Source organism: Nothoprocta perdicaria, unplaced genomic scaffold (assembly GCF_003342845.1).
Source record: "Nothoprocta perdicaria isolate Ctin4 unplaced genomic scaffold, notPer1 scaffold_7, whole genome shotgun sequence".
Classification (NCBI taxonomy): domain Eukaryota; kingdom Metazoa; phylum Chordata; class Aves; order Tinamiformes; family Tinamidae; genus Nothoprocta; species Nothoprocta perdicaria.
In genome coordinates, this window is record NW_020455976.1 from 2,978,136 (window position 1) to 2,994,980 (window position 16,845).

At 40.0% G+C, this 16,845-nt stretch overlaps 1 protein-coding gene across 1 annotated transcript in view; it reads left to right on the top strand.

Moving 5' to 3' along the window:
- The first annotated feature begins 558 nt into the window (after nucleotides 1–558).
- Nucleotides 559–16,845, top strand: part of CFAP58 (cilia and flagella associated protein 58) — a 55,338-nt gene continuing 39,051 nt past the window's right edge. Inside the window, exons 1-8 of the mRNA XM_026050710.1 lie at nucleotides 559–589; nucleotides 1,556–1,837; nucleotides 6,287–6,435; nucleotides 8,128–8,284; nucleotides 9,876–10,070; nucleotides 12,160–12,297; nucleotides 14,469–14,628; nucleotides 15,635–15,717. Coding sequence (XP_025906495.1) covers nucleotides 587–589; nucleotides 1,556–1,837; nucleotides 6,287–6,435; nucleotides 8,128–8,284; nucleotides 9,876–10,070; nucleotides 12,160–12,297; nucleotides 14,469–14,628; nucleotides 15,635–15,717 — 1,167 coding nt within the window. The 5' untranslated portion in view covers nucleotides 559–586. The remainder of the gene's footprint in view (nucleotides 590–1,555; nucleotides 1,838–6,286; nucleotides 6,436–8,127; nucleotides 8,285–9,875; nucleotides 10,071–12,159; nucleotides 12,298–14,468; nucleotides 14,629–15,634; nucleotides 15,718–16,845) is intronic.

The following is a 16,845-nucleotide window of genomic DNA, read 5'->3' on the forward strand; positions in this document are numbered from 1 at the left end:
ATGAAGACAACCCTCAGTTTGCATCACATTTTTTATCATCCACACTCAGGCCTCCCAAAGCCACTGCTGCATTTCCAATGGAATACAACACCTCTCTAGCACCTACCCCTACTTTGGACAGAATCCCGCACAAATTCCTTTTATTCTATCGGGCGCCTCCCCGGGGCGGGAACACGGGGCTCTCCCGGCGCGGGGGCGCGCACCGAACCGCGCCTCCCGCCGCGGCCCAGGCCCCGCCCCTCTCCCAGGCCCCCAGACCACGCCCCCCCCAGGCCCCACCCCTCTCACCAGGCCCCGCCCCTCTCCCCAGCCCCCCTTCCCCAGGCCACGCCCCCTCCTACAGGCCCCGCCCCACGGCCGTTGCCGGGACGCGGCGCGCGGCGCCATGGCCGAGGTGAGCCCCTCCCCTCGCCCCCCGCCATCTTCTGCGCCCCTCGACCCTCCTCAGGAACCCCCGACGCCAAGATGGCGCGTCCAGGCCYTGGGGGCGCTGCCCGGCCCAAATGTTGCCCCTGGGGAAGCGCGTTGGGTCGGCTCGCTTGTTTTAAAGTAGTAAAGGAAAAAAACTGCAGCTAATAACATAAAAATGGTATTAATTCTAGTCTGTTGCTGACAAGCTTGTGGGCTTGTGGGCAGTTCATCCCACCTTTGCTCGCATATTTGCCATCTCAAGTATAAAGAGATCAAAGTTAAAGGTTGAGCATCAGCGGGGAATGGAAGAAAAACAAGAGAAAAGCCAACCTGCCCCGAGGTTTCCCCTCTGCGTTGCCGCGCTCGCCAGCCCCTTTCTGAACGGGTGGAGKGCCGCGTTTCGGCCCCCCTGCACACACCTGTATTCTGCCCCAACAAGAACGCGCTTGTSAGCGTTCAAGCTACCTCCGTGTCCGCTGGTGTCTCCCTGGGGCATCTGCAAGGGCACAAACGCACTGGAGCTGGAGCAGGCCCCTGAGGAGAGGCCTTGCGGGCGCCCCTCGCCGCCTGCCCATGTTTTGCCACTGGGCTGTAATGGAGAAGAACGGTGGAGCTGGGTGTCCAGGAACCAAGCTGGCAACCTGACCACAAATCCCCCGTGCAATCGGTTCCAAACGAGCATTTCCTGCAGAGGGTGGATTGGCCGTATTAGCATTGCTGGAGCTTTTGAATATGTGTATATAAAAGCGGTTTGCTGATGCTGTCTTCATAAAAAGCACAGCCTAATCAGAACTGGGAAGAACGAGGTCTAAAATGCTGGGTTACCTGAGCAGCTGATATGTTATTTAAATGCTATCACGATGATGGCTTGTCTTTTTAGATCTATTTGTACAGTAGTCATAGTGCTCAATTACCGCAGCTCTGGCTGTTAAAGCACTAGTTATTTCAGTAAGATCAGTRGAGAGCGATTTGAAAAAAAAAATAGCCTGCAATGTGAAGGTCATATGGCAATGAGAAAACTGCTGTTATGGAAATCTTTGTCATGGTTTCTTACTAGGCAASTGTTAAACACTCCATATATTGCTTTTTTTATATTCTGGGGTCATAAGTGAGATGTTGTTAATTGATTATCCATCTCCTTCAGGAAAAGTCTGACAAACTCTGTCTGGAAGAAAGCGCGATTGAAGCACTTGAGAAAGACTTTCAAGATGTCATTGATCTCCTTAAGGGAGATAAAACTCTGGAGAAATTCCGAATCGAATATGAGAAGCTCCATGCTGTTATGAAAAAGTCTCATGAAAATGAAAAGCGTCTCATGGAAAAATGCAGGGAGCTGAATGCTGAGCTCGTGGTGAATTCATCTAAAGTAGCTGCACTCACTAAGCTCTCTAAAGATGATCGGGTGTCTATATCATCGCTTAAAAGGGTAAGGTTTTCAGTAGAATTAAATATGACCTGAATGGGTAATGGAAAATGTGGTAAAAAGAACAGCAGCTGCCAGACCACTATTGAATGTAGAGAATTAACCAGAGGGTTAAGTAAAGAGCATCTCTTGTCCTTGAACCTCTGCTTTGCTGCTGATTGCTTTCTTTCCTTAGCCTGGTATTTTTACCCCTCTTTGCCAAATTCTGTGTTTATTTGCACCAGGCAAAAACCAAGGTGAATCCACTGGCTTTCAAGTACTCACTGATTATTTGTATTTTAACTTCCATCTGTAAAATATTGTACTTGGATTACCTACATAACAAACAAGTTTTGAGACTGGATTAGGTAGTGCTAGATCATGACAAACCTGCCTACTTGCTGCAATATGAATTAGAGACTATGGAAGTGAAGTCAACTCATATAAATGAATGGTTCAGGGTGTGTTTGAAAAGGAATCTTATGTTGCATTTCAAGATGGTTTTATGAATGTACTCTGTTACATTCTTTGATTGAACTCTGTCAAATCAGAAAAAAAATCAAAAACTCTGCCGGCTCTCTAAAGAACAGTGAATATTTTTAGCCTTATACATAAGTTTAACTGCTGTAAATAAAGCTGCCAAATGATCAGAAAATGGTACTTTGATGAAATTGTGGTTTTTTTTTTCCTTTTGGTGGTTTTTAAAGCTTAAGCTGTGGTATGTGGACAGACTTTAATTTAGCATTTAGCTGAGAAACCCCCATGACCTATAGTTTAGTGTTACTTTTCTTAGGACAGGAAAGACTGCTATTATTAAATGCTTCAAAAGAATTATTAGTGTTCTTTACACTATATACTTACTTTGTTCAGGGTACTAGAGGAATGGAGAAGTTCTTTAAAATTAAGTTTCTTGTCCTTGGAATTATGAAGAAAATATACTCAGAATAAACATAACTGGCAGTTCTGTCACTCTAAGTCTGCAGCTTTCAAGCTTATCCTGCTACTCAAAGCATCCTCAAGAAGGATGAAAGCTGCCTAGAAAATCTTGTTGATTTTCACTGCTGCTAATCAAAACCTGGTAGGAAGCTGTCAAAAACTGCAATTTTCCTTATCATTCTCTTTCTGGTAGTACATGGTAATATTCTGAATGGGTGCAGGAGGAGAGACAGTCTTTGAAGGTGTCCCCAAACTGAGGAGACATCATCTTAGCAAGGTCAAGAAGCTGAGGAGTGGAAGAGTGGGAAAAATAATGGCCTTTTCAATCTGTGTTTGAGGCTAAGGCAAGATAAGGTTTTGCAATAGCACCCACTGATGAAGCAGCTGAGAGATTATGTAATAAAGAAGCTCTTTGATAGTATGATCCTATTAGAAACAACACAAAATGACCAACATAAGACCCTTAAATTCTAGTGATGTGCTGTGGACCAAGTAAAGAGCAGTGGTTTTTTGTTTTCAATTTGGCTACAAGCACGAGTCTTTCTCTTAAAAGCTCATGAGTCGTTTGGATGTTGTTTATTTTGGGGTTGTGCTTGGCATAACCTTCACATTTCATGTTACTCTCCTTTTCAAAGAGAAGTTCTATTACAGCTGTAGTATTTCACAGTGATTTTAGTAGCACACAAAAATGTGTCTCACAGGTGCCTAAGGCAAGTGCCGAGGAAGGTTCAAGCACTCAGATAATAAAGAGGAGGATGTCCACGCTAAATTAAACCAACAATGTGCTCCAGTGTTTCATTATCTGCCAGGGACAGGAGAATTCTGGTGGGGCTGTTCCTGTAAAAATTGTCTAGTTGCTTCAAATTAAAGCCCTAAATCGTGGTGATTGATGGGTCATCAAGGTAACGGGTTTGTAGCTTTCCTTTCCTAGCACATAGGTTCAGATTGAAATAAAGGCCTCAGGTCTGCAACCCGGGCTGCAGAGCTAAAATCTTTCTGCCTGTGAAGCCTTACTGCGATCAGTGGAGTTTGTTTAGGGAGAGTTTATCTATCCAAATCTATCCAAATGCTGGTGGGAGTCAAATTGATAATAATCAATAGTTATTGTCTGGCATCTGCTCGGTGCTTTGTTCTGTAGTTTTAATACGTTGCACCTCCCAGCCTGCTGTTGACAGAGGTGTCGGAGCTGGGGCAGGACGGAACAACCGGGAGCTGCAGCCCTCCCTCCCCTGACAGGGACCACAGTGTCCCACAGGGTTGCAGGCAGGAGCACTAGGGGGGCGTTTTACAGCACCTCAAACGCCTGCTTGGAGTTAGCAATTTTCAATTTCCAGAGCCATCAGTCCAAAACACTCAGTAAGCATTTCATTCAGTCTCTGTCTTTGAGCAGTTAAACTGATATGATTTGGGGGCTATTTAATCAAAATAAAGCAGTCACACTGTACAGAGCCTGTTTCACATTTTCCAGAGTACTTCCCTAAAAATTTCTGAATGATTCTGACTGCAAACATCCCACGTACTCCCATCTCTAATTATACCCTGGGCTGCAGAGCATGTTGAGTGCCTAACCGTGCGCTGCAATTACCGGTGACTCCAGCACTGCCTTCCTCCCGTTCCACCTTCCGCAGAATAACAAGGTGATTACTTCTTAAATGAAGGCATCATCCTCCAGTCAGAACCTTTCTTCCCTTTTCCTTTTAAATGAAGTCATTTATTGTTGCTCCACTCAAAGGAAAAGAAACAAACAACTAGAACAAAGCCCATTTTTGCTGATGCTGAAAGGCTTTAGCGAATTCTTCTTGAGATTTTGCCCGTTAATAAATAACAGTAATATGTGCCTGCTAACCCTATTGCTAAGAATTACTGTGACAAACATCAAGAGCAGGCTCRGAGAGCTCAGACTGCAGCTTGGAGTACCCGAGTCACTGCTGGTCTGAACGGCCTCGCTGGCTTCCCATGACATGTCCTCATGCACTGGGAAAATGCAGCAGAACAAGGCACAGATACAAGAGAAGGACCTAGTCTAACCTTCACGGAAGCCAGTAAAAAGACTTCTCAAACGCAGACTGGTTTTAGTCACCAATTCTATCCCCCAAAACTTCAGTCATAGCAATTWAATTCACCGATTTCAATCAAAACCTAATCAGCCAGCAGGAAGCTGTGATTTAAGTAATCAACTTTTATTATCTATTTGCATTTTTCTACAGAAAGGTTGCTTAATCTGAAACATGTTTATTTACAGCTAAATTTACTGCTTTGTTTTTTGCTAGCCAAGATTATACACTGTGTCTTTGTACCATGCTGTCTAGCATGCGTTTATTTAAATTTCATAATTTAGCAGGGAGTAATGAATGAAAAAAATCTTATTTACTAGGTAGCATTTAATTCTTGATGTTTCCTCATTACTGCATGTGAATGTAAATTAGAACTAAAATGTATAAAATATTTCAAAATGGATTTTAATGTTTAAAACTTTAAAATGTGCTTGATACATAAAGAAGAAAGACATTTTTCGGATTAGATTTTGAACTAGGTAATTTATTAATGAAACTACTGTTTGTAGACACTGAATTTAACTGATTATAGTCTTTAGAACTTCAGAATAAGTAGAGCTCACCATTTAACTCTTTATTCACAGGCTGGTGAAAGCGAAGAACACTATAAGAACAGTACACATCCCTGATGCTTAAACTCCAATTGGTTTTTCAAATTTGGATATCCTCAACTCGTTAAATAAATGAAAGTGTATTTTTTCACACACAGTTCAAGAAACTGAATTGAGCTGAAATGAGCACAGAGAGTCACATATTGATGTTTGAATCTGTAAAGCAAAAAGACTGCAGTTTATTTCTTTAAAATCTCGTTTGAGAGAGAGAGAGATGCAGAACAAGTGAAAAAAATAAACCCTCGTCCCCCTTCCCTCTTTGTGGATATCAAACCCTGGGCTTGAGAGTGGCTGCTTGCCAACCTGGCAGTCACATAGTTCCATGTGCTGTAATTTGGTAGAATTGTGATTTCTCTAAATATACAATTACAATATACAAAATCCTCACAGATGAATGTGAGCAAAGAGGGAGCAAAAGCCCAGAGTACATCAAGAGAACTTCTCTTTCCTTCCACTGACAGATACAGTGATTTAGATGCTCATTATCATAATGAGATTTTTATAGAGATTAAAGAACTATTTAAGTGGATGGTGCCTTTGTAAGCCTAGAAGRTTTGGTAATTTTTTTTTACATTAGTGAGGTTTAAACAACCAAAACCTCACAGAGTGAGATTTGATAATGTAAATGTTTAGAGAAAATGTATTAGGTCTTTTGTGGTGTAAATTGACCTAGCTTGAACATGTCAAAATGTTCAATATGTGCTGGTCCAAACAAATGGACGACTGGCAGAAAGAACAAACATGAATCTAAGCATGAAAAGACATGAAAATCTATTTTCTTAATTAACCAAAATGCAAGGTAATTAATTTTCAATTTGTTATTCATTTTCAACTCCATTTAATTTATGTAAGCATTTCTGGTTTGTTCCCAGGAGATTGAAAAGGCTTGGAAAATGGTGGATGCAGCCTATGAGAAGGAACAGAAAGCAAAAGAAACAATTCTTGCCCTGCGCGAGGAAATTGAGCGCCTGACTAAGCTAGTGGAGCAAGGATCTGAACTGTCCCTGGGCCAGGAGTACAAGTGAGTTTTCCCCAGGAAGGAGGAAAGCCTGGTCTGGGTTTCTGTCAGCCTGCACCTTGCTTAGCTGTTTTCACAGTACAAAGGCTTTGAGAATCAGAGAGAGGTCTTTACCTTGCTTTGCTTTTCTCATGAGCTTACATTTATTGGTATGTGTGTTTATGCAATGAGCAAGCAGAGAATCAGGCTCTGAGAGGGTTCCTTCAGCACTGGATTTAACATAGATCAAATAAAAACTAGTATTATGCCCTTACTCAGTGTCTGTCATATTGTTTTATCTAACTGGCAGTTCAACACACTGTCTTTGAGAATAAGATCCCGTGAACATGTTTGCATGTGATGGCAGCATGGTCAAGTAGATAAGATAAGGAAGCAGGAGACTTGACTTCCATTCTCAAATTTGTTGTAAGGCATCATCACTGTCTGTATTCTCCTTTRTCTTCTATATTTATACATTTTAAACTTTTTTTTTATTGAATACTTACACAGTCATGAACAGAAAGAGACCCTAATCTCATGTGAAGCCCCTAGTTGCTACCATTTATAAAAATAATGATCCTGAGGACCTGCAGRTTTTAAATACCCCTCAAAATCAAGTGCAAACTTGAAGGTGAGATTAAGGATATTGGCCCCCTAAGACCTGTGTGCTTTCTATGCAGATTGCCAGCACTGAGCCCAGCTAATTCTGGCTTTAAACATTAGCCCTGTGTAAGGTGTTTATGTGTATGTATGTAAGGTATTTACCCTACCTTATGTAGGGTCCCTGCTAGGGGGTCTGCTCTTCTCCCCTCCAGAACCTGAGCCCGCAGATAAATCATCTAAGTGGCTGAGAAACCCCTSCTCTGCCTTTTGGCCCTGAGCTGTTCTGGTTCTGCATAACGGGTTTCCCTGGAGTTTGGCCAACCTGCCTGCTGCTGGTAAAACCCTCCCAGAGGCAGCTSCCTGGCTGGTGCTGGCATCCCCTGCAGTAGCCAGGGCCACGGCTTTGCCAAGGCCTCTGCCCTGCACTTTCCCCCTGCCTGTCACGCTGCAGAGACCTGGCTGCTCAGAATTTATTTTGTGCATTCCTTCTGTGTTGCTCTCCAGTTCAATGTTTAAATATTCTATTGAGTGATGAGGCCATGGGACTGACCCTTCATAAGCTTTTGGTCCTATATGGCATTTCCAGGTCATTCAGAATAATAACCTTGGGCTTTAATGTGGAACTTGAACCCAGATTGTGCTGCTCAGGCTTTCTTTTCAGAGTGTAAATGTGTGTCAACCAGGGATCAGTTTTATTCTAACATTAAGAGACTCAATTCATTATCCAGATAGGTGCTCAGGTGGGTAAGTTGCATAGAGGCTGTTTGCAATACTGTCTTTGGTTGCTGAGTAATTCTGCAATGGTCCAGGCGTTTTGTTCCTTGTTACCATTTTGGGAAAGTAAAAGTTTCTTTGTACCCAAGAGGATGGCAAATAACAAGAAATTTATTTGTTATTTATTGGACTGAGGTTTTAGAAGCGTTTTCACAGTGGCTCTAATGATTACAGTAGATAGAGTGTATAATTTGGTTGATCAGTGCAGGCCTAATCAAAAAGGAGTTTAAAATGGAACAAAAGACTTTTAAGCTCCTGTTTGCCACAGAAGATCTGTATATTGGTAGAAGAACGAAAGTGCCTGTAATGCTACTCAATTCTTACTTCCTTTTTWTCTAGTGTCCGGGATTTGCTAAAATTTAAAGAAGACATAACGAAGGAGCGGGACCAGCTCTTGTCAGAGGTTGTGAAGTTACGTGAAAGTCTGACTGAAGCCACGGAGCAGCAACAGGACATAGAGAGAGCAAAAGCTGAGGCAGATCAATCCATAATGCAGGTCAGTGCAGGTCATATCGTCGTTTTTAGGAAGATATCGAATTATTACTTAAAACTAAGCTGGGAGACTTTTCCAGAACCTTACTTTCCTGATGGTTGGAAACCTCCTACTTTCTTTGTCACACTAATTTAAACCTACTACTCTTTACCTCAAGTAATTTTTCTTCTTCCTAGTGTTGGTAGAGAGCAGCTGTATTCCATCTCAGCTTGGTTCATTTTGTCTCCTATTTAAGTTTGTTTCTTTGTTTTTCTGACCATCTGAATAGAAGGGTGATATGTATATGTGCTTGCTAAATGGAGAGAAGGTGCAAAAAGATGGAAAATTGGATAGAAAGCTCTGATACATCAAAGTATAAAAATTTGATAATGAGGAATAAACGAATATAGAACAGACTGTAGCCAGGAACTGAAGTAAGGCAGCTGGAGAAAAAGAAAATGTGAAAAAGACCACAGAAAAAAAATAACAGGAAGAAGAGAGAAATGGAAATAGCATTTGGCTTATGTTCATTTATTAATCACAAATAAGAAAACAATGATCATCGCAGGTTACATGTGCAATACTAATTTCTGTTTCTGAAGCAGATAGTTGGGGTTGTGCTACAAGGGAGTGTAAGTCTTAGCTTTCTGACAGCCTTGTGAGGCATTGTGGAAAAGAGGGCGGAGTGAAACTCCCATCAAATTTACTGAAGCTTGTGAACTTAAATCTTCTGACATATAGTTCAGCAGCCATTAAACATACAAGATTGTTGCAACATGTAGAACCACCTCTCATTCTCCCATTTTGAAATTATTTTCCTTTTAGAATAAATTACTTCAGAGTGCTTATGTCTTTCTGAAGACCCTACTGAAGACCTTGTCAGTTCTAGCAACTTTTCATCTGTGGGAAAGAGGGAGGGAAAGGAAATTTTAGTTCAGGCTTAACACAGCAAGGTGCATCTTTCAGTTGCGTGTCCCTGGATGAACTCTCCATTTCCATGTGGATCAGCCCCCCGTGGCTCTTCTCTGCTGATGCTGCTCCACTGCATTTTTGGGGAGGGAGAGAACAGAAGATTGTTCTTCTCTTTCTGAGTTTGTGCAGAGGAACTTCGAGAGCAGAAAGATTGAGATGAGTTGTGAAAATCAACATTACTCATTTTCCTTTACAATCAGTGTGATAAGTGTTGCAGCAGGTGAGATAGAAAAGTCAAAATAGAAGTGCTTGAAATACAACCTGAAACCCAAGATAGTTTTAACTCTATATTCAGAAAATACAACTATACAGGTAGCTAAAAACAGAAAATCCATTTGTGCCACTATATCTCCAGAGGAATGCTTTTGTATCTGAACTCCATCAGACCCTTCTGCTTGGATGGACTGACTAGTGCTTAAAAAATTCTTATCATAAACAAACAGAATCCTGCAGGTAGGTTTTTTAGTTCAGCCACTGGAGGCCTTATTTATTCTGAGAAGATATTACATATTCCATCTAGTAATGCAGTAATATAGAAACTACTCTTTTCAAAATCAAGCTTAGTCAAGGGTTAGGTCAGAGGCCTTGTTTTCCTGAGTAATAGGCAAGAGAAYTTAAACTTTTGTCCTGTCTGTTATTACAGCTCCAACAAGAAATCCAGCTACGTCAGAATGAGGCAACTCGAGAGGCTCGAAAGAAGGAAAAAATGGAGAAGGAGCTGAAGAATCTTCTAGCTGAGATGGATAACAAGCAAGCTGAGATTAAAACTTTACAGCAACATATGCTGAAAAACAAAGAGGAGCAGCTAAAAGTAGAACAGCATCTAAAAGAACAGAAGGTAGGTTATGTCGCACACTGTATTTATCAGATCTAAGATTAGGGCCAGATTTCCCAATAAAAAGAAAATGACTTTTTCATGAAGGAGGATGAGGAAGATTAAAGTTAATACATTTTATAAGTCATTCACTTTAATATACATATTATTTTATTAATAACTGTTCAAAGCTTGCTGTCARACTTCAGGTGGAATTCCTCATAGAAATCAGTAGTGTTCTGCTTGGATCATGATGTTGTAGTTAGAGATCGTATTGAAAAGCCTACAACTGAAAGTACAAACTCCATGGATGATCTAACGATAGCAGCAGGAAATTGCCTGATTTTGTTTCCAGCATGTATTCCCAGTTTTGTCACGGACTGACTCTAGTACCTCTGGTAAAGTCATTTTACCACTGACTCCTTTCTTCTCTGTCACAGTAACTCTTACCTGCCTCTTGAGCTTGTGGAATAGTTTCTGTCAAGGGGCAAGGAACTGTCTTAGAATAGCATTTTGATTGATTTCTCTCTCTCTGTTTCCAAACACTTTACTGGGAATGTCCTAACATAGTGTTCTGCACGTTTTTAAATTTTCAARTTTTCACTCTATTTCCCCTGACTCGGAGAAACTCTCCGAGAAGCAATTTCAGTAAATGGCAGAAGAGATTTCATCACTGTGAAACAGTCCTACCTCAAGGGAAACTTCCTCAGGAGCTGTGTGCATCCTGTAAATTTATGGCTATTTCTTCCCTTCAGATCCCTGAARTGGTGTGGGGAGAGGCCTGTGACARTTRTTTTGTTCTGTCAGCACGAAGTCTTAATAAAATAAGTCACATAAAGAGATAAAGAGATAAGAGAAAATTAGGTTTCTTTTTGAATATGACTGAATTGGATGCAGCTTTTGTGGGCAGAGCTCCATGATCTGCTGACMTAATCATGTTGTTTTTAAATAGGGTATCTACAATTTCTGGTTCCATTCCATTCTTGCTCCTCCTTCCTATAGTTTCTTTTAAGCTTTCTAAATGCAGATTTTAGGGATATTCAATCTRTGCTGGACTACTAGTTCATGTGAAGTGCAATGCCTGGGCTTATTTGCCAGGTGATTGTAGTATCTTTCTTGCTGCTGGTTCGTGAGGTGTCTGTGGATACCCTGCACTGTGCACTGCAGAGAGGCTTTCCAAAGCAGAGGGAAGTCTCAGCTTATAGATTGCAAGCAAAGTTGATTCAACTATTGTTTATGAACTGAGCATGGCTGACTATGAAGCCTGCCCTTGTTCGGCTGAAATTTATAATAAAGTATCTTTACTTGCACCATAGTGAAGGTGGTTTGATACAGCAACTATATATTCATCCCATCCATGCCCAAGTATCAAGAAAGAAAGCTGTGAAACATGATGTAGACTTGGCATTTTTTTATGAGCATAGTACGTATTGACTTTATCAGCCTGTCACACACGGATGCTTAAACTCAAAAATATGATGATCATTCTTTCCTCACTTGTGGTGTAATGTCTGTTAGGAGAAGTCCCATCAAGCAGAAGAAAAGTCTGGCAGTTCCAAAATTGAAATATATGTTCTCCATGTAAACTGCAAAGCTRCTGTTCCAGGCTTTTGACTGAAGACAAATTAGAGAGGCAAATGGTTGTATCCTGGTCTCAGCAAACCGTGTGCTCAGATATTGTAGGCATGTTAATGTAGGATTTGCTTGCTCAGATAAAGAGCTCCCCTGCCCTCTGCYGATTGAAGTCATTTGAATCTCATATTCATTTGTAGTGATTATATGCAGCAAGTTGTTGTGTTACATGATGCCTGCCAAATGTCAAACAGGAATTAAAATATTTAGCTACCACCTGTGAGGGAGATATACAAAGTTCCCAGAAAGAAATGACACTGGCTGTGCTATTCATTAGAAATCATCATTTTCCCTAGCCAATATGAACATTTATCATATTTCACATTAGTAATTTCATCAGCAGTAATGAGTGGTTTATAACCAGACAACAATCTGCAGCAGCTTTTATCTCCTGGGGAGACAGAAGGTTCTGTCTTCATGTATATGTAGGTGTTGTAATCAGATTAGAGAGAATTAATAGGATTGTTCTTTAATCTAACAGATCTTGAATGAAAGAGCTGGCAAGGAACTTGAGCAATTTCAGATTAGAAATAACAAGCTAATGCAAGAGAGTGAGCAGCACAATATGATGTTTGAGGAGGTGATGCAGGATGTCCAGCAGAAGACAGCGGAACTGAAAGTAAGTGCCACAAGAGGTTTGTGTCTCACCAGCCACGTCACTGAGTGCAGTCATGCCACTTGGGACAGCAATGGTCTCAGTTCTTGTGCTCGTAGCACAAGAGGTTGGTACCAGTTGAGGACTATAGAAATAGATCTGGCCTTCATTTGTGCCATTCTGTGTGTGTACCATGATGTAGACTCCAACCATGTCACCTGCAAGCAGCTCACTCACGCTACTGGAGTTGTTTCATATGACACATAAGCCAAAATGCTCATTAGGCTGAGGGCACAGAAGACCCATGGTGCTTTTGAGAAGCACAAAGTCTTTTTTTTTTTTGACTACATGATATTCAGGTAAGAACAATGGCTTGCTTATAATAATTAACAAGACCTTAATGTTATCAAAACCCATTAATAAATAGTAATATAAGAACAGTATTCTGGATATCTCAGAGAGAAAGAAGCTTCCTGCTATTTTCTCTCCTCACCAGGATCAGCTAGAGAAGTTAACCATAAATAAATAAATAAATATGCTGTTTACATTCTGATCTGAATTGTTTTCTTGACTTATTTTCTTTCAGTCAAAATCTTGACTGACTTTAAGCTGTTAAACAGCAATTTTGTACCACTCCAGAGTTAGCTGAATTTCAGCTGRAGGAGGACTAAATGATTCCTGCATATGATTTCTGGGATAATTTGAGAGCGTTTGTGAATAAAGGCTAATGTCTTAATGCTAGTTGTTTTTACTTTATGGCTACCATATCTTGCATTTTGCAGTTCAAACACTAAGTGTGTTAAAAACATGGTAGAAAGCCATTATCTTATCAAGCTTTAGTTAAGTATACCATCCACCTAAATAAAAGGGTTGTTTGCCAACAGAAAGCTTTTTTGAGTAGGCCCCGTTAGTCAGAATGATAAAAACATACTACTGACAGATTAAAAGCTCAATTCAGAACTAATGTGACACAGAAGATCCTCGTTTGGATCCTAAATGGGYTGTGCGGCAGGAGTTTGTTTTATGTTGTATTTTGTTGGGCAGATTGCAGGACAGTTTTATTACCTATTTAAGAAACTGATTACATGTCCTTCAGGTCATTTGCCTTTATCTTTCTAGCAATGCCATCATTGTTTAAAACTTTACAAAGTGTCCAACTGATCTTTAAGTRTTGGATTCTAGTGTTTTAAAATGARGATTTTAGTTCTATAATTAATCCTAACTTCAAGAATAGTTGATGGCGTTTTTAGGGTCGTGCGCATGAGCTTTTGAGGAGAGAATGAGAAGCTGCTGCATTGGTTTTATTTATGCCAATTGCTGAAGTTGCTGGGAACACTAGTCATGAGAGGCCTTGTGCTTGCAGTTTAATCCTGCTGCCTGCTGAGCACCTGTAGTACAGTGCTGGATAACAAAAAACCTGCCGAAAGTGTTCATAAATCTCCTGAAGATTTTTGTAGTCAGTACAAGTTGTGGGGGTTSATATCCTCCCGGGAGAGGCTCACGTGGAAGGATTCTCTGTCTCACCTAGTCAGTGTCGGAGACTGTACCTGGTGTGCAGATGGTAGTCTGTGATGGCTGGAAAAATTAACAGTGGCACTGAAATCATATGAGGATGTCAAACTTACTGCTTGAAAAGCACAGGATTTATTTTTGTTATGATAATTGTTYGTAGTTCCTGGTAACCAGTTCCTGCACTTTCATGCAGTATTTTGATTATTTCTCCTCTGATTGCATAGTAAATGAGACGAGTGCTACACTGAACTTTTTCTTTAAAGCCATGGGCTATAACACGGATGGGAATAGTAGCTACATGCTGTTTAGGACGTGGGAATTATGGTATCTCTTCATGCTGCAGAGATCTTTCTCACCACARTGACTGTCACTTGTTAGGAAAGCAGAGTGGACTGTATGTAGTCTACAGGGCTAGTTGTGCAGTGCTGCATGTGGTTTGCAGCTGAGGATTCTTTATTGATCGTTGTAAGCCTGGAGGCATGAGATTTGATTATCATTTTCCTTGCCCTAGCTGGCTTTGTTTAAATTATTTTTAATAGGGTTCAATTATCAAATCATATTCTCTTACGCCACTCATAGCATTATCCCTTTTCTTCCTGGGGCACTGAAATGCACAGATTAAATATATATAACTCAACAGAGAGACATTTCCTTTTTGTGGAATCCTTGTTGCTCTTGTATAGGTCAGAGATGATGAAGTGTCTCAGATGCGCTACGAAATTTCAAAGCTCAACAAAGTAAGAGACGTTCTCCAGAATAAGCTGCGTGTTGTAGAGGAACAGAAAGTTGATGCAGAATATGAGAGAGACACTCTGAAAAACCAAGTGTCTGGACTGGAGAGAGGTAGGTGTCTAAGTGATGAATGGGTCTGTCTTCCAACCTTAATTTGTTCTTTCAAGGTACATCTTCCTCTTAAGATCCTCCCCTCTAGTGCCTAGTATGAGACTATACTAATGACAGATGGGGTGTAGAGCAACCTTATATTAAGCTTTTAAGGTTATAGGATTTTTACAGTGCAGCATATATGTGGTGAAAATACAATAGATGTAACTGAGTGTTACAATGTGCCAGTTTGTGCCACGTCACACAGAGAGTTGCCCTCAACCTGCCTTCATTTATTAACGTTCCAGTGCATTGCCTCTCATGAGCTGCACTGCCAGTGTAGCAGGTTTTAATTAATTGGACAATGTAATGAAACCGTATTTCTCTTCAGTTTGTAATAACATTTTAATAGTATGTATACAGTGTTAATCATGACCCATGTTAAGTACTCCACTGAACCCAGTAGAATCACCCAGAATCACCCAGGAGAACTGGATTTGATAGAGATGGAATAAGTGAAAATCTGTTTTTGAAAGTGCCTCAACTTTTAGATGCTTATTTTGAAGTTTCTTGAAAGGTTCTGATTTTCTGTGTGCTCCGTGATTTCTAAAAATGTAACTTCTTTGTGCTACCTTTCTTTGAACAACCAAATATCATATAATTAGTCATTATTATGTATTTGTCATATATCATTCTATATGATGTATATCATGTATCCTATAGTACAGGCATATTATATATGCATGTATAATATCTATATATATTGTGCACATATATTATGTTTGTATATGTAATGTGTATAATAAACATCATATTAATAGTATCATTAATCACTAGAACTGAATTCTTCTAAGTACCTAAATAAGTGTTAACACTATTAGCTAATGAGTCTTCAAAATCTTATCAGAGCTAATTGAACTGATTGTAGGTCTTCTTAAAAGGCTTCTTAAAAAGTCCACTAGGTGTTTCTGTTTTTACCAGCATACAGTTTGAACCTGGGATTTACACATTTTCCTCCTGTCTCTAGAATTGGAGGCTGCTAAAAAGCAGGCAGAGTTTGACAAGAAAGCTATAGATGAGCTTGTGAGGGAAAAGGACATAATAAACAAGGTGAGCTTGCTTTGGTAATAGTGGTACACAGATCTCTCGCCTTAAAAATGAAATATCTGTTGTTTAAGGCCTCAACTCACAGAGTATGGTAGAATAAGTAACATTTTGAGTCAGACATGGATTTCCTTAACTGGATGGTTTTACTGCTTCTTTTCTATACACTGATATAATATTAGAATTCACAAGCACAAAAGAGATTTCTAAGTTTTAGCACACGAATCATCAGGGAGTTCAGAAGTCATAAACGTCTTCACTTTTATGGTAAACCTGGCATTTGATATCCCAAGTTGATTACTTCTCTGCTTTTATTCTCTATAGTGTATGACGTTTAATATTAACCCAGGCAAATTGAGACTGCACTAGTAAAAAGCCAAAATGTTGGTACATCAGGTATCTGTTCATCAGGCTGTTTAATTCCAAACTATCTTTTAAAATCTTTTTCTCACACCAATCATTTTGTGTCACTCCAAGGTTCTTGTGCTGCATGATAGCGTCTCATGTTTATGGCCAATCCTAAAACGGAATCTAGTAAATTTAATACTAAAAGGTGATTTCCAAGTTGTGTCACTTAGTACAGATTCATTGTCCTGTACCCTGACTCTAGCAGGGACTCACATTTTGGAGAGAGAAAATAATTGTTCTGTAAAGTGAAAAAAAAAATTAAAGAAGAAACAGAAGACTGACTATGTAAAGATGTTATCTTAGTGTTCTGTGTTCAGCTCCTATGCACAACTTCTGAGGGAAGTGAACCTAATGTACAGTCCAATTCACTGTTTAGGGAATGAGAAGGAATAGCACTGGAGCTCATTTGTTATTTTTCTGGCTATTGACTTACTTTACAGTCCAGATGCTTGAGGCTGATCAGATTTCTCCAGTTCTTGATTATATCCCCTTGTTAACAATTCCAGCAATTTTTCTAAAATGTAATCACTAGTGTTTTAGCTTCAAATAAGCTGCAAAGAGCAGTTCTTTTATTTCTTTTTTTTTTTTTAATTATTTTTGAGGCTCAAGTACTTAAACTGAGCTAATTAGGTAAGGGATAATAACAGTGGGAACTCCATAATTCGCTTGGACGCTGATTTTTTTTTTTGTTGGCATGATGATGTCAGTGTTGTTTTTGCAGCTCAA